At 43.3% G+C, this 23,913-nt stretch overlaps 1 protein-coding gene across 6 annotated transcripts in view; it reads left to right on the top strand.

The window, feature by feature from the left end:
- MTA1 (metastasis associated 1) overlaps positions 1-23,913 on the top strand; it is a 65,623-nt gene that overhangs the window by 3,104 nt on the left and 38,606 nt on the right. For 4 of the 6 annotated variants that reach the window (XR_008331636.1, XM_053397279.1, XM_053397283.1 and 1 more), the window contains exons 2-7: positions 11,084-11,151; positions 13,019-13,112; positions 18,246-18,372; positions 18,507-18,570; positions 20,652-20,769; positions 22,994-23,096. Coding sequence is in view for 5 of the 6 variants with exons in the window: in XM_053397279.1 (XP_053253254.1) it covers positions 11,084-11,151; positions 13,019-13,112; positions 18,246-18,372; positions 18,507-18,570; positions 20,652-20,769; positions 22,994-23,096 (574 nt within the window). In the remaining variant the exon portion in view is untranslated. Of the gene's footprint in view, positions 1-11,083; positions 11,152-13,016; positions 13,113-18,219; positions 18,373-18,506; positions 18,571-20,651; positions 20,770-22,993; positions 23,097-23,913 lie in introns of those variants that run through there. The other 2 variants (XM_053397282.1, XM_053397281.1) reach the window with 2 other exon arrangements.

Below are 23,913 nucleotides of genomic sequence, written 5' to 3'. Positions count from 1 at the left end.
GAGCAATGGATCCAAACTACAAGAAAGAAGATTCCACCTAAACATTAGGAAGAACTTCCTGACAGTAAGAGCTGTTCGACAGTGGAATTTGCTGCCAAGGAGTGTGGTGGAGTCTCCTTCTTTGGAGGTCTTTAAGCAGAGGCTTGACAACCATATGTCAGGAGTGCTCTGATGGTGTTTCCTGCTTGGCAGGGGGTTGGACTCGATGGCCCTTGTGGTCTCTTCCAACTCTATGATTCTATGATTCTATGATTCTATGATTCTACCTTTTGCTTTGATTAGTTATTAGCGGTTTGTTAAATTTTATACTTTTTTCTCTTTAGAAAACTGTGTTTTAAAAGATTTTTTAAAGAAATGTCATTTCCCTAGTTAGAGAATATCTATTTGAAGGAGTGTGAGAGATCAACCTGTTGTTAGCATAAGAGTTTTCCTGTAATACATACTGGAGGCAGACCCTGACTTGAAATTGTTTTGGGATGCAGCCAGAACATTGACTTTTGAGACCTGCTTTATGGCCCAGTGTCTGTTGAGACGCTTGCTTTTTTGCAGTCAGGTAGAGAAAGCAAAGTAGGTGTGGCTGGAACTCTTATCCTGCTTTTGTCTTCTTTCATTCCTTTCATATTATCTGCTTTCATTCTGTTCTGACAATCTGTTGCATTTGTTTATTTGTTTGTTTAGTATTTATATGCCACTTAATCATTAGCATCTCTAAGCGGTGTACATAAAATTACAAAAAAGTGTGTTGGTTTTATGGTAATTGTTGAGGGTGTATGAGTGGGAATGCTGCTGAACTGTGATTCTTTAATTTTATTCATTTACATCCTGCCTCACTACCAGCATGGCTCACAGTTAGGTTTGTCATATTCTAGTTCTCCAGATCCTGGCAGCTTGATTTATATATTATGTAAATCAAGTGAGGAGTTGGGAAATTATGCTGATTTTCTACTCCAGAGTACTCCTTCCAAACTTGTTTTATAACAAGGAAACAGATCATTTGGCTTATTTTTGGATATATCTTGCAGGTGAGAACGAGGGCTGGGCGATAGCTGGCTTTCAACATTGCGATATATCACCACCCAAACATTGTTTTTTAGTGATATATCACAATGTCTGAAACATGGAACTGTGTATGGTGTGTGTGAAGTTTGGGCGAAGGAGCAGTCATTGGAGAACATGTGGGTGGTGTGGTGGAGATCCTGCGAAGAAGCAGTCAAGGAGATTAACAGGTATGGGCTATGTGTACTGTGGATTCCTCCCCTTGCTTGCGTTTGGAGGGCAAACTCCTTCCACTCCTCCTTAGACAGAAGAAATCCAACTTCACTGCCTTCATTGCATCTCCTAGGAGCCACCCACTGGAGCTGTTCTGTATGATCCAGAGGTTGATTACTCCTGACTAGGGGGGTGAACCTCTGGAGCACACGGTAACTAGCTGTAACTGAATGGCTAAACATTTCAATGATAAAGTTGCTCGGTTCTGCAGTGATTTAGATGCTGCTATTGTAACAGTACCAGCTGAGATGTCCAATGCAATGTCGAGTCTGGTGTTGTGGGATCATTTCAGTTGATGTGGGCTGAAGATGTGGACAGAATACTTTAAGTGATGTGCTTGATCACCTGCTCATCAGATCCTTTTCCAATCTGGTTTATTAAAGCTACCCAGGGTCAGGTGGCTGAATTGGAGACTGCTGCTCAGCTATCCCACCCTAGACCCAACAGAGTAACAACTATAGACCAGTCGCCAACACCCCTTTCTTGGCAAAGGTGGTGGAGAGGGTAGTTGCAGAGCAACATCAGGTATTCCTGGAAGAGACTGATTATCTCCACCCCAATCGTTCTACCTGGACACTGAGGTCCAGTGCCGAGGGCCTTCTCGGTAGTGGCACCTACCCTGTGGAACGCCCTCCCACCAGATGTCAAAGAGAACAACAACTACCAGACTTTTAGAAGACATCTGAAGGCAGCCCTGTTTAGGGAAGCTTTTAATGTTTGATGGATTACTGTATTTTAGTATTTTGTTGGAAGCTGCCCAGAGTGGCTGGGGAAGCCCAGCCAGATGGGCAGGGTATAAATAATAAATTATTATTGTTATTATTATTTATTATTGGCATTCTGGGTTCAAACCTGGTTTTGGAACTGAAACAGCCTTGGATGACCTTTATCGTGAGAGGGACAAGGGGAGTGCGACCCTATTACTTCTGCTTGATCTCTCAGTGACTTTTGATACCATCAACCATGGTATCCTCCTGCATTGGCTTAGTGAGATGAATATCTGAGGCACTCTTTTACAGTAGTTCTGTCCCTGTCTTCAAGGCGGTTTCCAGAGAGGTGCATTGGTGAGTGTTCCTTGGCCCCCTGGCATTTGTGCTGTGGGGTTCTGTAGGGTACTGTTTTCTTTCCAGAGCTATTTAATATCTGTATGAAGCTGTTGCGTGTAGTCCTTAGGAGTTTTGGAGGGAGGTGTCACCAGTATGCTGATGACATGCAACTCTACTTCTCCGTAACAACCACATCAGGAGACACTGTGGAAGCTTTGGGCCGGTGTCTGGACGCAGTGATGGACTGGATGAGGACCAATGAACTGTGCTTGAATCTTGGGAAGACAGGCTCTTTGGGTGGGTGGTTCCCATGTTTGGACAATTGGCAAGTTACCTGTTTTGGATGAAGTTGCACTCCCTCTGAAGAAGCAAGTGCATAGCTTGGGGGTACTCCTGTAGACATCTTTGTCACTAAAGGCCCAAGTGTCCTCTGTGGTTAGGAGATCTTTTACCAGCTTCCTGTGGTTCACCCAACTATGGCCGTTCCTGGACAGGGATGGTCTGACCACTGTAGCTCATACATTGGTAGCCTCCAGGCTAGATTACTGTAATGATGTCTGTGTAGGGTTACTCTTGGGTCTGGTTTGGAATGCTGCAGCCAGAATGCTGTTGGGACTTTTGGTCAAGAACGTGTGACACCATTGTTAAAAAAGCTGCATGGGATGCCCATGTGTTGCCAAGCCAGGTCCAGGGTTCTTGTTTTGATTTTCAAAGCCTTGGACAACTTGGGCCCAGAATATGTTAGGGATCTCCTGAACCTTTATATTCCAGGTTGACCACGGAGATCACCTGTAGGAGCATCTTGGGTGAAGTGGTGAGGCTCATTTGACAACGAGAAATCAAGTCTTTGGTCCATTTCTGTGGAATGCCCTGCCAGTATAGATTCAGTGGGCACCTTCTGTGCCAGTTCATGTCTGCTGAAAACTTTTCTGTTCCTCCAGTCCTATGCTGGCAGTTAAGAGCACCCCCCCATGGTCTATTTAATTTCTTTTACTTTTAAACTTCTCTTTTTAACTTCTTATGAAGCTATTGTTTGGTTTCATGTTTTTATACTGTTGTAAACTGCTGTGATATATTTTTTATGATACAGCAGTATATAAATATTTAAATAAATAAATAAATACTATAAATAAAACTTTTAAGCGCGAGGCAAAAACATTCCTCTTCTCCCAGGCCTTAGGTAATTAAACAAACTATGGCCTTTTAAACTGTGTGATTTTGTGTATGCGTATGAGGGTTATTGCTTTGCTTGCTATTATGTTACACATTTTTGTGTTTCTACACTGTAAACCGCCCTGTGATTCCCAATTGAAACTTGATATATAAATTTAATAAATAATAATAAAATGATATACTGGTGAAATCACCCCATGTAAATTGTTGCCATTAAGAGGAATGCAGATGAATAAAGTTCAGGATTCCCCGACAAATGTGTTTACTGCAGAGTAATTGTAGCATGTGTTTTATTTATTCAGGTGCTTCTGCCCTGGTCTTCAAAGCTAAAAGCCTTCACAAGGTGACTTTGAATATTAAGCTACTATAAATGCAATGCAAAGCAATAAAAATTCAGGATAGAAAACAATTGCAGTAAAAACAGCTGTTTAAAATAGAAAAAGAAGACAGCCAAAAGGTCTTTTGAAGACCATACTTAAAAACCACGAGGGAGGGGGCTTTGACAGATCTGCTGTAGAGTGAGTTCCACAATAGCAGTGCTACCACCAAGAAGGTCCTGCCTTCAGTGTATCTCCCCAGTCCCTGTTTTTGTCCTTCAAACTTTCAGAGACATCCTAACATTTTCTTGATGACATTTTTCTTTGTGTTGCAATGACAGCTTGTGGAGTAGACCAGGTGCAAGAGCAAGCACTTAAAAGTCTCTTCTCTCATGTTCAGTTACTTCAGCTGAGATGTGCATTTTTTGATGTGTGTTCCACAAGAACAAGGCAATCACCTCACCTTCCTCCAAGCATTTGGCAGAGCTATACTCCTATATGATCACTGCAGATGGTGACAGCAGCCACGAAATTAAAAGACGCCTGCTTCTTGGGAGAAAAGCAATGACAAACCTAGACAGCATCTTAAAAAGTAGAGACATTACCTTGCCAACAAAGGTCCGTATAGTAAAAGCTATGGTTTTCCCAGTAGTGATGTATGGAAGTGAAAGGTGGACCATAAAGAAGGCTGATCGCCAAAGGATTGATGCTTTTGAATTATGGTGCTGGAGGAGACTCTTGAGAGTCCCATGGACTGCAAGAAGATCAAACCTCTCCATTCTGAAGGGAATCAGCCCTGAGTGCTCACTGGAAGGACAGATCCTGAAGCTGAGGCTCCAATACTTTGGCCACCTCATGAAAAGAGAAGACTCCCTGGAAAAAATGTTGGGAAAGATGGAGGGCACAAGGAGAAGGGGACGACAGAGGACGAGATGGTTGGACAGTGTTCTCGAAGCTACCAGCATGAGTTTGACCAAACTGCGGGAGGCAGTGGAGGACAGAGGTGCCTGGCGTGCTCTGGTCCAGGGGGTCACGAAGAGTCGGACACAACTAAACGACTAAACAACAACAACATACTCCTATATAGTTGGAAGATGTAGTGGCTGGGGAAACCCAGTCAGATGGGCGGGGAAGAAGAAGAAGAAGAAGAAGAAGAAGAAGAAGAAGAAGAAGAAGAAGAAGAAGGCCTCAATTGGCTGATTTCAAAGCTGCACCCCTATCTGGACAGGGATAACCTAACTTCCGTTGTCTATGCTCTGGATTACTGCAACACATTAGAAGTGGGACTGTCTCTGAAGATGGTTCAGAAACTTCACCTGGTGCAGAATTCAATGACCAGGTTGCTCCCAGGGCAAGACGGTTTGAGCATATTACACCAAACCTGGCCTGACTCTGATTCCAAGCCCAATTCAAAGTGCTGGTTTTGATCTATAAAGCCTTAAATGGCTCAGCACTGGAATACCTCAAGGACTGCTATAAACCAAACTGGACTCTGCAATCATCATCTGAGACCTTTCTTTCTCCTCCTCCACAAGAGGTCCAGAACGTGGACATGAGAATGGGCCTTTTGTGTGGTGGCTTTCTGTTTATGGAATGCTCTCCCAGGGAGACTCATCTGGTGCTTTTGTTATGTAACTTTAGACACCAGGCACAAATATTCCTCCTCTCCCAGACCTTTGGATGATAGTGAGGAAGTAGAAGAACAGGTGAATTCTGGTATATAGAACTCTATAACTAGTATTTGAGTTTACTTTTTTCTTACTCCCACCCCATCCTTTTTTCCTTTTATGTAGTGTCTTTTGGATTGTAAGATTGAGGACAGGGGCTTTTTTATTAATCCGTAAGATGCTCTGGGAAACTTCTCAGATGTGGAGTGGGATAAAAATGCTTTAAATAGATAAGTAAAATAAAGTTCCTTTGTCTAAGATTTGTAAGGTGACTGTAATACTTTGAACAAAGAGGGGAGTGCATTTAGAATTAGTAGTTAGAATTTATACACTCTTTTGTTCTACTTAGGCATGTAATTTTCAACACTCAATATTCTGATAAAGTTTTATGTCAATTTGTAATAAATTTCTTTTTATTGCTATCTGTGATGAATATGTCAGATTATTCTTTGTAGACGGCTTAGAGGCTTTCTCTCAAGTAAGTGGTATATAAATTTGGTTAAATAACTTTATATCCATGACCGGTAATACAGTTCTGACAGTATTATTATCCCCATATTGCAGGTGTGGGGCTGACCGGTTGACAGACAGCTAGACATTTTCCGCAGAAAGTCACCTTACGCATCAAAGGCAAGATTTCATGTGGATGTCTGTGGATCTTTTATCTTGCTCCCAGAGACAGCCAGGCAGCCCCTGTTTCAAAAGAACACTTCACTCAGTACATATAAATTGAAAACTTTATTTACTCTCACAGCTAACACCACCATAAACACCACATTTATAAGTAATGATTCCTGATTTCTTTCTAACTTTCCAGCACTAGACAGATTTAAATTTTTGGTCTCTCTCCAGTCCTTTCTGTGAGGACAATCGCTTTACAGCACGCTAATGGTCTGGTCAGGAACAAATTGACAGAATTTCAGCTACCCACTGTCTTCTGATTTCCTTTGTGCTCAGATTCCTGCATTTACCTGAGAGAATTCCATAGGAGTTACTTCTGAGTAGGTGCAGTTAGGATTGCAGCTTTGGTCCATTTGTTGACCTGTCTACTCTAGCAGAACATGGGTTATCTTGAGAGCGTTTTGTATGATGAGGTTGCAGGTACAAGAGAGCATTCCAATGGTTGAATCTGGAAGTTTAAGCCTTGATAGTGTGTCAGGCCTAGCCGCAGCCATTGTCATATCTTTCTCTGAAGGTTTATCTGCAACTGGTGTAACCTCTCTGTATCTTGTACATGTACAAGATCTCTTGAAGAAGATTTATTGCTCAGATAAGCCTTGGCGTCCAGCCCGCTTCGGCTGCGCAGCTACCAGCCAGGCCTCCGGACTTCAAAGGGCCACATTCCGATGCTCTGAGCAAACGCAGAGTTAAGCAGCGGTCAGAGAAAGCTGCAAACTCAAGTGCTTTCTTCAGTGTGCTTAAATAAATTCCACTTAGGATATTAGCAGCTAGAAGCAGTTTTTATTTACAGCAGACTATCCATTGTCGAACAGCATCGTGAAAACACGTCCACTCTCCTCAAAAGCGAAAGTAGAGAAAAAGAACAAAGGCTGGAGAGTCTCGGAAATGACGCAGAATCTCCCCCCTCCCAAATTGTAGGCAGGGCGTACACTCTGAGCTGTTTAACCCTGTAAGCTCAGGTTCTCCTCCCATCTCTTTCCCCTGCCACGGGGGGCAGGAAAGAGGGCGTGTGTTCTTCTCACACTGAGAAGGATCGCCTATTGCGACCTAGCCTGGATCTTGCTGGGGAATGCAGCCAGGGAGGTCAACAGGAGAGCAAGCTGGTTGCCTGGGAGAGTTGCAGTTTCTCCTGATATGGGCTTGATTTCCGACAGTTTTGAGTCCAGGATCCGTTCCGGAGCCCTAGACACTCAACGAAAGGGATGTTCAACAAAGCGCTGCTCTGCGCGCACACGCGGAACAGTTTGTGCTTCTGCGCATGCGCGAAGTGCGATTTAGTGCTTCTGCACATGCGCGAGCGGCAAACCTGGAAGTAACCTGTTCTGGTATTTCTGGATTTGCTGCGGACGTTCGCTGAAATGGACAGTCGACGGGGTGAAGGTTCGTAGAGGTATTACTGTATCTAAAACGCACAAAGTTAAATAAGTTCATACTGTAGTAACAAGTTTTTTTTATGGATCAGCACTCCCGGAGGAAATTAATTTAGAAAAATTAATTTAAACTTCTCCATTTCTCTTATGGCTAATTCTGTATAAAACCACAAGCTATATCATCAACATCATTTTATTTGTATGTCGCCTTTCCATAGTTAAAACAATGCTCAAGGCGACTTACAACATGACAAGATTTACATAATTACCAACATAACAAAAATCATAAACAGTAAACAAAACACATCAAAAGGTACGCAACCAAATGGAAAACAATTTCCACATAAATCATAACATCTAAAACTAAAAATACATCTAAAACCATATAAGCATGGCATGCACAGCAAACAAACACAGCAACTTCTTTATTCAGGGATCTCCTCATACACTACAGTGTAGAGGATTTCTTCAACAGCTGCACTTAGACTCACCTATTTGTTGCTTGCTTGCAGGGCTGTCCCAAAACATTTTGCTGCCTGAGGCAAAGGACAAGATGGCAACTCTCCCATTCTAGTCACAAAAGCTGACCTGACTGGTAGCTGAACATGACTTCAACACTGACAACACTACTGCATGATTTCCCCCCCTGTTTTCCCCCCCCCAAACAGCTTTGGGGAAAAACTGGGGAAAAAACTGCCCCCCCCCAGTTTTTTCCAGGCCTTCCCATCTCTAACTGCACCTAAGGGCAGTTTCAGATGTAGCAGCAGAGGCCACCTACCACACAAAGATTGGGGGGGAGGGCTTCCTGTTGATATATGCTACCTGAGGTGGTTGCCTCATTTTGCCTAAGGATAGGGCTGTGACACTGATTGCCTGGTTTTGGAAGCTTTTGGGACTTACTGATGCATAAGTGACCAAAATGAGCTAAATGATTTAGAATGGAATAATGAAAGCATTATAGTCAAACAGCAGGTTGGACATCTGAAGGGGTGTGCAGCTTTTTGAAACCTTTTGGGCACCTAGCACATCACAGTGGTACCTCGCAAGACGAATGCCTCGCAAGACGAAAAACGCGCAAGACGAAAGGGTTTTTCGTTTTTTGCGATGCTTCGCAAGACGATTTTCCCTATGGGCTTGCTTCGCAAGACGAAAACGTCTTGCGAGTTTGTTCCCTTTTTTCTTAAAGCCGCTTGAAGAGGCGCAGTTGCGATGGACCGTGCTTCGCAAGACGAAAAACATCGCAAGACGAAAAGACTTGCGGAACGAATTAATTTCGTCTTGCGAGGCACCACTGTATTTTCTTAATCTACCATTGTGTTCTACAGCATTCCTATCTCCTGCTTAAATTGTTCTGTTGTCCTTTATTATTTACTGTTTGAAAGAATGCTTAAGGCACTTGCGTGTAAACCTCCCCACCCTGGTAACTTTTCATTGCATGTTAGTTTTCTTAATGTAATCTTTGTGGCAATTTGTAAACTTTTGATACCCCTTAGTATGTGGCAGTGTTAGATATTTGCACACTGCAGGCATGTTCTGTGCAGTTTGTCCTGCAATTGAATACATGCCAGTGGTTTTGATGTCTATTATAGCCAGTTTCCATGGAATTATAGCATTGACCCTTAGGCTCTTGGGCATTACGGTCACAGGTGAATGTTTTCTTGTAACTTGGATGCATGAGCTGCCACTAGGCATGTGGCATGTCTTTACATCAGATATGTAATGAGACTTAAAAAAATGATGACCTATTCCTTTTTTTAAAGGCCCTTTTATTACAAATTGATATACCGTATTTTTCCGTGTATAAGACTAGGTTGTTAACCAAAAAGTTGGGTTTAAAATTGGGGCTCGTCTTACACACTGGTAGTGCTGAGGGGTGTTTTCTTAATTTGGAGTCCCCCCAAATGTACATGGGGGCGTCTTATACACGGAAAAATATGTCTGGCTTACTGTTCATGGTTTGTTTAAACCAGGGTTGAGGAACCAGTGAGGAGGGGAGAAATAAAGTTGTCTTTTGAAAACATTGCAAGTAGCTGTTGTTTGCAAAATACACCTTTTGCAAACAGCTTTCAAAAATTCGCTCCACCCCTGTAAAATGGGGCGATGGGACAATTTTTGCCAAAGGGAGAAGTCTGGTGTGCAGGCAATGCTTTCAAAGGGCAGTCTTCTTTTGAAGCCTGATCTTGCTGGCATCTCAAAGAGACAGATTCACAAAGGCTTTGGGGAGTCTCTCACACCAACTCCATACCACCCTGCCTTTGAGATGGCAGTGGGATTAGTTTTAAAAGGGAAACAGGCGAGGAGCTCACTGTATTCTCAAAGGTTGGCAGAACCCTTCAGGAGTTCCCTCCCTTCTCTTTTAAATCTCCCCTCTCCCCATAATCTTTGTTCACAAACTACTGTATTTTTCCATGTATAAGACTAGGTCCCCCTCCCCAAATATGTCAAAACTCAGTGGGCGTCTTATACACGGATAGTGCCTAGGATGGACTGGCGATTGGTTGTTGCCCCCAAAATATGGGGCGTCTTATGCGTGGGGGCATCTTATAGATGGAAAAATATGGTAATTTAATCTCTCACCTTTCGATCCATTCCTGGAATCATCCTCTAAAACCCACACATCTGTATGGGTTATTATTATTTATTATAAGTATTTTTATATGGTCTGTCAATGATATTCCCATAGCAGTATGCAAAAGCAATCTGCAGCAGGTTTTTTATTTATTAAAAAAATGATTTATGCTGAGTTGTTCTCTGCCAACAATGGTTTTTGACCTGGCAAATGGGCAAAAGTGTCCGTCTGAGTGAGAAGGGTGGAATTTTGAGCCCTCCTTTGCTGTCAAAGCATTCATGCAGACTGGCTGCTGTTTCTCTTAAGTGATTTCGCTGCCTAACTATTGTGGGAGGACCAGAAGTGGGCAGGTCCAAGCTAAGTTGCCTGTAGACCAGAATTGATGAGGGCGGGAGCAATTTGGGGAGGATTAAACCACAGAGCCTAGGACTTGCCGATCAGAAGGTCGGCAGTTCGAATCCCCACAATGGGGTGAGCTCCCGTTGCTCGGTCCCTGCTCCTGCCAACCTAGCAGTTCGAAAGCACGTCAAAGTGCAAGTAGATAAATAGGTACCGCTCCGGTGGGAAGGTAAACGGCGTTTCCGTGCGCTGCTCTGGTTCGCCAGAAGCGGCTTAGTCATGCTGGCCACATGACCCAGAAGCTGTACGCCGGCTCCCTCGGCCAATAAAGCGAGATGAGCGCCGCAACCCCAGAGTCGGTCACGACTGGACCTAATGGTCAGGGGTCCCTTTACCTTTACCTTTATGGGCTGGAATGGATTTGATGTGTCATTACTGCCTGAGCCCATGGGGAGTGAGTGATGCATAAGTATTGGGAGTGGGGATGATATCACTGCATTTGATGATGGCACAAACAAGTGATCTTTAAAGGTGGTGTGAATGTGTGTCGCTGGGAGGGGGTGGGTAAAAAAAATGTAGTCATTTTTTCTTATTTATAAGCTTTAGGTGTCTAAAACTTGTACTTCAAGATTGGTTTTTCCCCCCTCCCCAGATTATGTCTACTTTGAAAACTCTTCAAGTAATCCATATTTGATAAGGAGAATAGAAGAACTCAATAAGGTAAAAAATATATCAGTGCACTCAGTGACTTTTGAAGGTATTGGCGGTACTTGCTAGTTCTGCTAACAGTTTTTATAATTTTCAGCTAACTCTCAATTACCTTTTTGTAAAGTGATAGAATTAAGAAAAATATTGAAATAGGGGGTCAGCACATGGAAGGAAGAAGCAGGCAAACTGTCCCTAACCCATCCCCACTAATCCCCCTGGCTCACCACCCACTATTCTGCCACATAGCACAAAACTTCCAGATAAAAACCTGGCAAACCAAAGGCTTATGCCGCCTAGCAGACTTTTACAAAAATAACAAACCCACATTGACACAAGAAATACAAGACAAACTAGGAGACACCCAGACACCCTGGCCAACACACCACCAATTACATGCCTTTTTAAACAATACAGTAGTGCAGTGGTGTCCAAACTTTTTTCAAAGAGGGCCAGATTTGATGAAATGAAGGGCCATGGGGGCCAACCAAAGTTGTTAACCTTTTTTTAGGATTGAAGTTGTTGAGGTTTTTTTGGGGATTTTACCCTAGGAAATAAACTGCCACAGGGGCTGGATTAAACTGACCGGCAGGCTGGATTAGGCCCCCAAAACGGACTTTGGACATACCTGCAGTAGTGAAGTCAGCATCAGCTAGACCCATGACAATCTTTGAAAACCTCCTCCTAGCAGCAAAGGGACACGGCAAGGGGATGGTATCCACAATATACAAAATACTGCTCCAAAATCCCACAAAACCCATCGACATAATCAAAAAACAATGGGAGGATGACATAGACCCCACCCAATGGACTAGAATGTGGTCTAAACCTCCCTTTAAATCTATCTCGGCTAAAAGGAAAGAACTCAGATTGTACCTAACACAAGGGAAACTAGTGCTGATATGCTCAGGAGCCTCACCAAAATGCTGGAGAGGTTGTGCCTCCACAGCACATACCTCCCCATGTGGTGGGATTGTCCTGAAATCCAAAATCTTCTGGACATCAGTCATGCAAGGAATATGCAAATAACTTTGTGGCTGCTTTGGGGGTATGCATTGACTTATTTTGAAGTGTCTGCCACATTTAAAAATGTTTCCCATTCATTTCACTTGGACATGCTGCTCAGTGTCCCTTATAGGAATATGAACAGCTATAGCTGTATATGATTATACTTGGGCATTAAGATAATGTAATAGAATTTTAAAATTAAGTATGAAATAATTGCATAAATATAAAAAGTCCATAGTGCCGACTCAGATATATGACAAAAGCTTGCTTTAAGTAAATCCTGTTCATAGACAGTCCTATAAATAGCCCTGTACAATGGTATACATAGTATAAATATTATATCAATTTCATTGAAAACTGGCCATTTGTGTGATTCTTAGTGCCTTTTATAATTTCATAATGATTAATCGAAATGAGTAATTGAAGCAACCAAAACAAGAGGTTACCGGACAGCATGGATAACTGTAGGAAGGCTATAACTGTCTAGATCAGGTTGAAGTTAATGTGTCTGATTTCCCCCAGAGCTGATCTCTAGGTTTTTATTCGAAAATTGACTTAAGATCTATAGTAGCAGAATATAGTTTGATGTTTAGAATATTACATCGGATCTTTTTTCTTCACTCACTAATGATTGTGTGTACTAATATGCAAAGAAAAATAATCAAAATGAAATCATTTGGTTGCTAAGTACATTATAAATTGAGTATTATAAAATTTGCATTCTGCTTCATTTTGGTTTTTAGTATTGGTGTTCTGTGGTGTAGTTAGTAATAAAGCATTTATATACCTACCATTTAAGCCACATTTAAATACCTACCCTTTAAGCTTCTCACCTGAAATTAAATTTTTATTATTATTTTGCTCCCTATGACAGACAGCCAATGGAAACGTAGAAGCAAAAGTGGTGTGTTTCTATAGACGGAGGGACATCTCAAGCACATTAATTGTACTGGCTGACAAACATGCAAGTAAGCTTTCTATATTATTAACTTAAATGATAAACTGTTGACTTAGTTTTAAATAACATGCTAAAGGGAGCTGCTGGGTGGAACGCAGTGTTGTGCTCTTCCAATTGTTTTGTCTGCACAAATGTTTAAGCATGCCAGACAGAATGATTCCCCCCTCCCCACTCCTTGTGTACCATCCTGGGGTGAAGGGAAGTTCTCTTTCTGCACATAAGTTCTTTTACTGCACATAACTGTGGCTTTATGTGAATGGGAAGTATTGCTTCTTTTCTCTGGCATTCTGGGAAGTCTCGCTTATATTCTTTTCTCTGTTTCTGCACACACTGTACAAACTTGTTCCAAACACCAAGACATTCCTTCCTTCCTTGCTCAGTTCATCTTAAGTTCATGATGACCTGTTCTCAATGCATAGCTGACCACATCTACAGAACTTGATTATTATATTCTTTCATGTTATGATCAATCATTAGTAATTGTTTTATGCTATATCAATCTTTAGTTATAATTAATTAGGAGGTTCCATGGTTGCCTAGTCCCAACCTCGTTTCCCAGCCTTTAATCTATCGATGATTAATGTTCACATGTAATTCCCACCTCTCACATGTAATTCCCGCCTTGTACTTATGTTAACCAATCAGCAACAAGTTTCTTTGTGTTTGTATCAACCAATCAGCCACAAGCACACCTGTGGCAATGCTTGTTAATACTCAATAAAAGTGAGACGCCTGGGGCTTGCCCAGTCAGACGCCTCATGTGACACCTACCTCTCGTCTGCCGTGTTTTTCATTCCTACACTGGGGGGTCTCTCAGAGACTCTGAGATTACATCCACAAGCTCCCTTGGGTGCAGCTCATTAGGCCTTGGAGATTTGAATTCATTTAAAGTAGCTGGGTGTTCCCTTCCCACCTCTATTCCTGTCTTGGGCTGCAGCTCCTTCCTTCCATCATTTATTCTGTTATCACCAGATGGGCATTGCTTTCCTTTTGGGTGAAGACAGAGGCAAAGTAGGTGTTGAGCAGTTATCTGTTACCCAATAGCATTTCTTCACCTTTTCCACTACAGAGGACCTGCTACTTGCTTGTTTTTCATCCTGCTTCAAACATAGCTGAAGAAACCTTTGTTTTTAACTTCTGTTGCAAGTCAGAGTTCATTCTGAGCTTTGGCCTGCCTGACATTCCCCCTGCAACTGTTGGCTACTTGCATATACTCCTCCTTTGTGATTTTTCCTTTCTTCCATTTCTTATAGATGCCATTCTTAACTCTCAGCTCATCTGTAAACTCCTTATGCAGCCACACCAGTTTTCTAGATGCCTTCCACTTTTCTTTCTTGTTGGATTTTTTTGCCTTTTTGCCTTCAATATTTCACCTTTAATAAATCCCCATCCAGCTTGGACTTCCTTCTCTTTGAGTATTTCCGACTATGGGATCTCACCCAGTAGTTCCTTAAGCTTTCTGAAATCGGCCTTAAAGTCCAGAGTGCATATCAAACTACCCTCAGCTTTCCCTTGGCTTTGTATAATGAGACCCAGGAGAACATGATCACTTTCTCCCAAGGCTTCCAGCACTTCCTCTTCATCAATCAGTTCTTCTCTGTTGATGAGGACCAGGTCCAAGATAGATGATCGCCTTGTTGCTTCTTCAACCCTCGGGAAATGAAATTGTCAGTGAGACAATGGAGGAATTTGTCAGACCCTACATTCTTGGCAGAGTTGAGTTCCAACAGATCATGGGGAAGTTGAAGTCTCCCATTACTAACATGTATCTCCTTTTTGAATGCTTGGTAATCTGCTCTAGGAAGACATCATCCAAACCTTCAGTCTGTCTTGGTGGTCTATAGCAGACACCTACAGTAATGTCACTGTTGTTTCTCTCTTCTGAAATGTTCACCATTATGCTCTCAGTCTGCCTTCCATGCTCCAAGTCTTGGATCTCTTCACATCCTTTACATATAATGCTACTCCTCCCTTCCTGTTTGGTCTATTCCTTTTGATAGGTTATACCCATCTCAATTTCCATATTCCTGCTAAACTGACGGGACTTGCTTCTGAGTAAACTTGCATGGGGTTAGACTGTGCATGTATAGATCTGTTACAGTGTCTACATGTCTGACAGCTTGGTGCCACAGCAGCTGCAATGAAGCTGTAGGCAACTATTATGCTTTCAATAAGTCCTAGAAAAAGTGGTGAAATAGGATTTCTGTTGAAAGTGGTTGGGCTCTAGGCCTTAGCAGCTGCTTGATTATGTCAACATCTGATGCCTCCTCTGGTGTAGTGAATGACATCAACCTTTTGGGCATGTCCTAGCCCAGTAACCATGAGACCAAGGTGGTTCACAAATTATGCAGTGAGTTCACTAATTCTGTTTTCTTTGCATCCTGTGATGGGATGATGAGCTGCTTGTGCGTAAAATTCCTAGTCCCTCAGAGTTTGGCTAAGTCCACAAACCTCTGTCTGTGACGGAGCTCCTTAAGCATGGCTCCGTCAGTCGCTTGTAGCATCAGACAGTGGGCGTTTACGGAACTTCTTCCAGCATAAAAGTTCCTTAACGGAAACGCGTCTTCTGGACTCTCGGCGTGACAGTTTCCGGCGAGGAGTGGGTGTCCCTATGGGAGGTCCTGAAACCTCCCCACTGTTTTCGCTTGAAGTGTCTCTGAGCCCTCCCTCCGACTCACTTTCCCTTGGAGCTCCTCCTCTCCCCCTGCTGGTCCCCTCCTCAGCTGATAAGTCTCTCTCAGCCTCTGTGAGCCCTTTCACCTCCTGTTTCTCCGATGGCAGTTCCCTGACATCCACCTCCCCTCCAGGGCCCCCTTCACCACCTCCCCTCCCCTCCTCTGCGGGAGGCGAGGGAGCAAAACCCCTGAAAGAACCTCCCTCCTCTTCCGAAGTCTCGAACACTTCCCTCCACCGGTTGCTGTTTCTGGTTTCTAAGTACTCCTCCTCATCGGAGTCTATTCCTTCTTCCAACTCCGATTCCCTGAATCCTTCCAGTTCCTCTTCCTCGTCGGTGGTGCCAAAGTACTCCCTCCGGAACCTCGCTACTGACTGAGGTTTCCTGGGGAACCTTTGGTGGAACGTTTCGATCAAGATCTCGTCATTGACCTCCTCTGCCGTCACCCAGGCGTTTTCCGACTCCGGTTCCCCTTCCCACGCGACCAAATACTCCACCTGATTACCTTTCCACCTGGAGTCGATGATTTCCGCCACATGGTTGCTGCTTTCCCTTTCTTCTAAGACTGGCCCCCGTGTGGAGACCCCTTCACCTTCCCCCCTATACGGTGACAATAATGACCTGTGGAATACTGGGTGCAGTTTCATGTGGTTCGGTAACCGGAGTCTGAAAGCCACTGGGTTGACCTGTTGAATGACCTCAAATGGTCCCAATCTTTTGGGTCTCAATTTCTTGCAACCCCCCTTGAACGGCAACCCTTGGGTTGACAGCCACACCTGACTCCCCACCCTAATGGTTTCACCTTCCCTTCTGCTCTTGTCTGCCTGCCTCTTATATTCTTCTTTGGCCCTTTCTAAGTTGAGTTGGAGTTGACGATGGATCGCTTCCATTTCTTCTACAAAATGTTCGGCGGCCGGGACACTCCATCTCTCCCCTCCTCCCCCTGGAAACGCCCTGGGGTGGCACCCATAATTAGCCAAAAAGGGGCTCATCCCGGTGGACACATTCTCCGCATTATTGTAGGCAAATTCCGCTAGCGCCAACTTTTCGACCCAATCGTTCTCTCTGTCATTGACATAACACCTCAGGTATTGTTGGAGGATACCGTTTGCTCTCTCCGCCTGCCCGTTGGTCTCAGGGTGCCTGGCAGTCGAAAAATTGACCTCTACGTGCAGCAAGCTCATGAGCTTCCTCCAGAACCTGGACGTGAACTGTTTCCCTCAGTCTGAGACCACCCTCAAGGGGGCGCCATGCAGCCTAAAAATATGTTCTACAAACAATTTAGCTGTCTCTTCCGCCGTGACTGCATGTGAGCAAGCTACAAAGTGGCCCATCTTAGTTAACAGGTCTACTACGACCAGTATGGCGGTTTTCCCCTTGGATTTCGGCAGATCAGTCATAAAATCTATCGATACCGCCTCCCACGGTCGTTCTGGTGTGGGTAACGGTTCTAATAACCCCGCTGGTGCCCGCCTTTCTCCTTTGGCTCTCTGGCATTGGTCACACCCTCTTACATACTCCCGTACATCCTCCCTCACCTTGGGCCACCAAAATTCCCTGGTAACCAACCACATGGTCTTGTGTTGCCCAAAATGCCCCGCTGTGGGGTTGTCGTGCAGCTGTTTGAGTACTCTCCCTCTCAATTCCCCTTCGGGTATATATAGTGCCCCTTTGTAATACAATGCCCCGTTTCTTTCTTCAAAACCTCTGGGGTCTTCTCCCTCTCTCCTTAAACCTCTGAGCTTATTCTGGGCGTATTCATCATTCACCGTTCCCTCTACCAGTTCCCTTTGCCCCACCCAGGCCGCCCCACACACCCAGCGGTCCTCTGGGATGATATGTCTCTCTTCGGGTGCTCCCCCCCCTCCAAATATTCAGGTTTGCGTGAGAGAGCATCCGCTCTGACGTTTTCTGGACCTGGCACATAGCAAATTTCAAAATGGAATTTGGAGAACTCCTGTGCCCACCTCACTTGTCGTTGGTTGAGCACTCGTGCCGTTCTCCAATACTCTAAATTCTTGTGGTCCGTGCACACTTGCACCTTATGTTGTGCACCAATTAGTAAGTGTCTCCATCTCTGGAACGCTTCGTGAATGGCGAGTAGTTCTCGGTCATATACGGTGTAGTTCCTCTCGGATTTGTTTAGCTTACGCTCCTCTCCCCCTGCTGGTCCCCTCCTCAGCTGATAAGTCTCTCTCAGCCTCTGTGAGCCCTTTCACCTCCTGTTTCTCCGATGGCAGTTCCCTGACACATCCCTAGCGTGCACATGCAAATCATGACCTGAAGCAGGATATAACAGGGTTGCATCTTTAAAAAAAATAAAGTTGGCTATATAGCAGTGTTCTGTTACAAGAATGATCTGATGCTATGCTGGGTAGTTAAATTTAAATGTAAAAATTTCATCTGGCAGTGCATTGAAGTACTATTTCAACCATCTTCACAGATTAATGTTATTTCATCTTCAACTAGGAGAAATGGAAGAAGAGATGGAAAACCCAGAAAAGATTGATTTACCAGAGAAACAGAAACATCAACTGCGACACCGAGAACTGTTTCTCTCACGTCAATTGGAATCCTTACCAGCCACTCATATTAGGTGTGGACTGAATAATTAAGTAGAATTTTCGTGTAATGATTTTTAATAAACCTAAGAACATATTTGTATTTTACGTAATGCAGGCATTCCAAATGCCCTTTTTTCTCATCTTATTTTTCTTCCTTTTTTTTTAGAGGGAAATGCAGTGTTACACTCTTAAATGAAACAGAATCCCTTAAATCCTATCTGGAACGTGAGGTAGGCACACATATACGAAACTGAAAATATTCAAGTTGTTTTGCCACACTTGCTTAGAGCAGTTGTCCGATGTTTTTTCAAAGGTAAAGGACCCTTGACAGTTAAGCCCAGTTGCGAACGACTCTGGGGTTGCGGTGCTCATCTCACTTTACTGGCCAAGGGAGCTGAAGGTTGTCCGCAAACAGTTTTCCTGGGTCATGTGGCCAGCATGACTAAGCCACTTCTGGTGAAACCAGAGCAGTGCATAGAAATGCCGTTTACCTTCCTGCCAGAATGGTACCTATTGATCTACTTGAACTTTGACGTGCTTTCGAACTGCTAGGTTGGCAGGAGCTGGGACCAAGCAACAGGAGCTCACCCTGTCGTGGGGATTTGAACCGCCAACCTTCTGATCAGCAAGCCCTAGGCTCAGGACCAAATGGCATGATCCACCTTCCTCCTTGATTTCCTGGTTCGTAGCACTTTGCTGTGGCATCCAAACTGCACCAACTGTGGCGTGTGCAAATCATAGCTTGCCTCTAAACCAGAGTTAGAAACAATGGTTTGAAGGTGGCTTCTGCCTTTCTAAAAAAGCAAACCATAGTTTGTTCGATTCAGATGTAATGGCAAACCGTGGTTTGTTTCAAACCAGGAAGTTGTGGCGGAGCACAATGTGCAGTGGCTTCTGGGAGCACAATGACCAAGTCATGCTCTACAATAATGCTTTGAAGTGGGACAATATTATCACCATCTTGGGATCATACTATGAAGAACTACCACCTAAATCACAGGTGGGCATGGTTGGGACTAAAGTTCTCTATTTAGTGTATTTCACTTTTTTGTAAAATATACAATTCTAAGATACTACTTTCGTCTTTTCTGAGGCTTCAGGAGCTGTGACGGGGCTTCTGTAAACGTTTAGACTCCCATGCAGTTTGTTTCGGCATAACTTCTTAGTGCTGCATATGAAGGCAATTCTTTAAATAGTATATTTGGCAATTCATGAACATCTCTGGTATATTTGGTATATTCATAAACATCTCTTAGAAATCAGTCTGCAAATGGAGTGATGTGGTCTCCTAGGTACGTTAACTTAAAGGTGAGGCTTCATGAGGGAGGAAGTTCTCTTAAGATGAAAAAGTGAGCAAGGTTGACGCCTTGTCTAGAAGTGAGAGGGATTTTTCCATAACACAAAGTGGAAATACGAAGTGATCAGAGGTAGGGGACACAATGTAGAAGGGACAGAGTTAAGGAGCAAATGAGAGGTTGTCTGCAAAACTGAATAAGGATCTTTAGTGCCAAGTGCAAAACGAGTGCCAAAATGTCATGGCAAATCCTAACCTGAAGAAATGGAAAAGAACAAGCTGTTGATTAGGTGCCAAATAGAAGTGTGTGCCTATGTTGGCAAATGGAGCAAGTCTCGAAGTGTTTGTATCCTACTGCTTCTCCCCATAAATGAGAGTCAATTTAATTCATTGATGATAGTAGCTAGGCATGCTTGCCCAAGCATGCTTTGCACAACCACCCGTAGACTGAAGTTTGAGGAACCAAGTAATGGAGAAGCAAGCTCAGGGGAGCCAGCAGGACTGTGTAACCCCACAATATTCTGCAATTTTTCTGCCATTAAGTGCCAGCAATCTGTTACATTTCGCGTCGAGTAGAGCTCATCGTTTTTGGTCAAATGATTTTCTGGTGCCTAGCAAATCTAAACTCCTCCTGTCAACACTCTTATCTCATTCACCCATTGAGATTGCACAGCTATATCTAGCTGACTCCAAAAAGGAACAGGTAGCATTTCTGAGAATGCTATCTTGGAGAGCCTGGATTGGAACATCCTGCCTAGCAACTTAAATTTTACTTTCACAATACACACCTGCATTTCCCAATGTATTTGGTGCACATTGCTGTCTCCTTCCTAAAATGATAATTTGTAAAAGGTAATTTTAATTTTTTTCATGAGTACATACTTTATATGCATTTGATTTCTCACCACCAGGTTTTCTGTTCCCATTTGCTGGTGCAAAAATTGTTAGGCGTGGCTCTATACTCATGATTCAAGTTGTTGGGAATGCTATAATTTTTACTTCCCTTCCTGTCCCCAGGACTTCTTTTTTTATTCACTAGTATACGATCCACAGCAGAAGACTCTTCTAGCTGATAAAGGAGAAATCAGAGTTGGAAACAAATACCAGGCCGATGTAACAGACTTACTGAAAGAAGGTAATTTCATTTCTGATTTCTGCATGAATCCATAAAGAATTCATGTTGTGTTGTAGAAGGTTTTGGAAACTGTTGGGTTCTAAGGTTTTTGTTTGAGGAACTGCAGAATGCTTTCACAGCCTCTATATCAAATGATGTGTTACACTAACTAGTCCTTTCATGCTGTCTAAACGTGCATAGGTTCTGTAATGGTAATTGATCTTGGTTTACCTCTGTTAAAATATTTTTATAGTGTTTTTCTAAAATGTTTCACAGCAGCTTCCAGCATTTTAAAATAATTCCAGAATAAGAAACACAGACATTTAAAATTCAAATTCAACTTTACACTAAGCTTAAATCTGAAAAATTCAGAATAAATTATATGGAACACTCTTAAAAAAAACACTTTTGGACTGGAGGACATTCAGTTAATAGGATGGCACCTCCCACTGGACAGGATATGCAGCTCTTCCGGGGGAGGAGCCATCCCACCCTCCAGATCTTCCCTCCCTCTAGTCAGGTCAGTTGGGTCCTATGTTCTAGGCCAGGGGTTGGCAACCTGCGGCTCCGGAGCCGCATGTGGCTCTTTTACACCTTTGCTGCGGCTCCGGGGCGGATACTAGCGAGGGGAGGAGGCGCGTTGTGCGCCCCGACACTCCCCACTGTGGCGGGCGCTGTACTGGCTGTGACGTCACATGGGGGCGGTGCGTGCGTTAGTCACGCACCGTCCCGACGTCACCTTCCTGCCCGCCCGCCCGCTACATTGTAAGGGGCATGTACGCTGGTCACTGCATTGAAAGGGGGCATGTACACTGGTCACTGTTTTGAAGGGGAGTGAAGAACACACACACCCAAAAAGGTAACTTGTTAATTTAATGTTTATTTCTATGAGGAGGAGTAATTCTGAGGGGTCAAACAAATAATAAAAAAGTGACAAAAAAGTTATTTTTATAATGACGAGTTTTGCGGCTCCCAGTTTTTTTTTCTTCGGAAACGGGTCCAAGTGGCTCTTTTTGTCTTAAAGGTTGCAGACCCCTGTTCTAGGCAGAACTTAGCATTTGTTCACTCTTTGAAATGGTTTTTGTTTTGTTTTTACCCTTTTTCTGCCTTGCCTTAAATCCTCTTCTGTGTATGTCATTTATCTGTCTTGATCTAAATAAATAATAATATAATACAGCCATACCTCGGGTTAAAGTTGCTTCGGGATAAGTATTTTCGGGTTGCGCGCTGCAGTGACCTGCAAGTAACGGAGTGCGTTACTTCCAGGTTTTGCTGCTCGCCCATGCGCAGATGGTCAAAATGACGTCACGCGCATGCACGGAAACGGCAAATCGCAACATGCACAGACGCAGGTTGCGTTTGCTTCTGGATGTGAACGGGGCTCTGGAATGGATCCCGTTCGCGTCCAGAGGTACCACTGTAATAATAATATCATCATTGTTAGGTTAAAGAAAGGTGTCCTTTCTTTAGCTTCCTTTTCCTGTAAGTCTGCAAATCTTGTGGCTTTCTTTTTCTTTTTCCTGGCACCTTTTACCAGCATGAGACTTTCTGGTGGCACCTAGCACCCGGGGCTCACAGGCAATGGAGCTATCACAGAGAGTTCGCTAACTCAGCCTTCCTGCCAAGAGGGTTCTTTTGACTTCTCCCCTCTTGTGTTATTAGCCAGCAGTTTTTGTGAATGAGGGGAGGACATGACACATCACAGTCTTAAATTCATCTCTGCTACACAAGAGGGGACGAGAGAGACAAATCAGTAACACTCCGGCACTCTCCCTCTCGGAGAACTTTACTATTCTGCAAAGTTCATTGCTCCAATGCTTGCCTTTGTTGTCGTTCTCCTTGTCAGGCTGGAGTGGGATCTCATTTAAGAGATCAGCAGGTGTGATCAGCTTTTTGTGTGTGTGTGGGAGCTGCCATGTTTTGTTCACTTTGAGCAGGAGATACCTAATGGTTCTGTATTTCCAAAGCTTCTGTATACATGTGAATTAAGTGGCTTCTTTGGGGAAATGGGGCTGGCATATGAAGTGCTGAATGGTTGGATGTGTACTTTTCACTCATGTTATTCTGCGGGAAGTAAACTCTTCTTGGCAATACTACAAAAGAGACAACCGTAGCATTTTTCACCATTGAATGTTAAATGTTTTCTGTAGTTTCCAAGATTTGTGGAAGGCAAACTCCTCATCAGTACGCTATTTGTTTTGCCAGATTGCCTAGATAAACCCTTTTTTTATTTGAATTTGTTTAGGTGAAGATGATGGCAGAGACCAATCAAAACTTGAAACAAAAGTTTGGGAAGCATTTAATCCACTAATAGACAAACAGATAGATCAGTTCCTTGTAGTAGCACGGTAAGGAGAAAAACATCACAATTTGCGTCTTAATCTGGTTATTCCCCCGCTTTCTGATTATACTGTTCCCCTAAACAAATGCTTGCTGTTTGTCAAACAAAATGTTTTGTTTGCCGTTGCATCATTATGGTAATTATAATCTTAATGTTTATATACCATTGTTTTGGGATTGAGTCATTCATTAGCAATGATTCGGTTTGCTAGTAAAGCAGATAATTCACTGATCTCTTCCACTGTGTCCCCAAATGTTCAGTAAGTTTGCACAAGGGCTGTCTGCATACTAAGGCCATGTCCTGATCGTTGATGATATAGTCAACATTAATAATGTCTTCATTGCAAGCTTTTTGGAAGTTGTTACTGAGTTTAAAATGTATGGCTTGTAGCACTTGCATGCATCAGATTGGGTGGTGCGGATACTGCCCACATGGAGGAATTAATATAGGTATAGTGGTAGGTAACAAACATTGCAAATGATACTTGACTGAAGGAAGCAAGTTTTCATTCTTCAGCTTGCTGCTGTTCTAAAACCGTTTGTGAATGGAAATCCTCACAATAGCAAATATTTGCTCTGACCTTTCCTGATTCCATTGATTTGAAAGACTGATAGTGGTTTTTCTGTATCCTTCATGCAAGTGTGAACATTCAGTTAGCAATAGTTTTCAGGTGTGTGGCATATGAAATAATTAGAAGGAAAGGAGATGGGAGCTGCAGTCAGGCCTGAGACAAGGAAGTAGCATATAGATGTAAAGCAAGATGTTTGGAGAACTGTCTTGAGGGCATTCATCTGATACAGCTCTCCTGTCCCTTGTTGTTGAGT

This window comes from Podarcis raffonei, chromosome 7, assembly GCF_027172205.1.
Source record: "Podarcis raffonei isolate rPodRaf1 chromosome 7, rPodRaf1.pri, whole genome shotgun sequence".
In the NCBI taxonomy this organism is placed as follows: Eukaryota; Metazoa; Chordata; class Lepidosauria; order Squamata; family Lacertidae; genus Podarcis; species Podarcis raffonei.
This window is presented reverse-complemented; position numbering and strand designations above follow the sequence as displayed.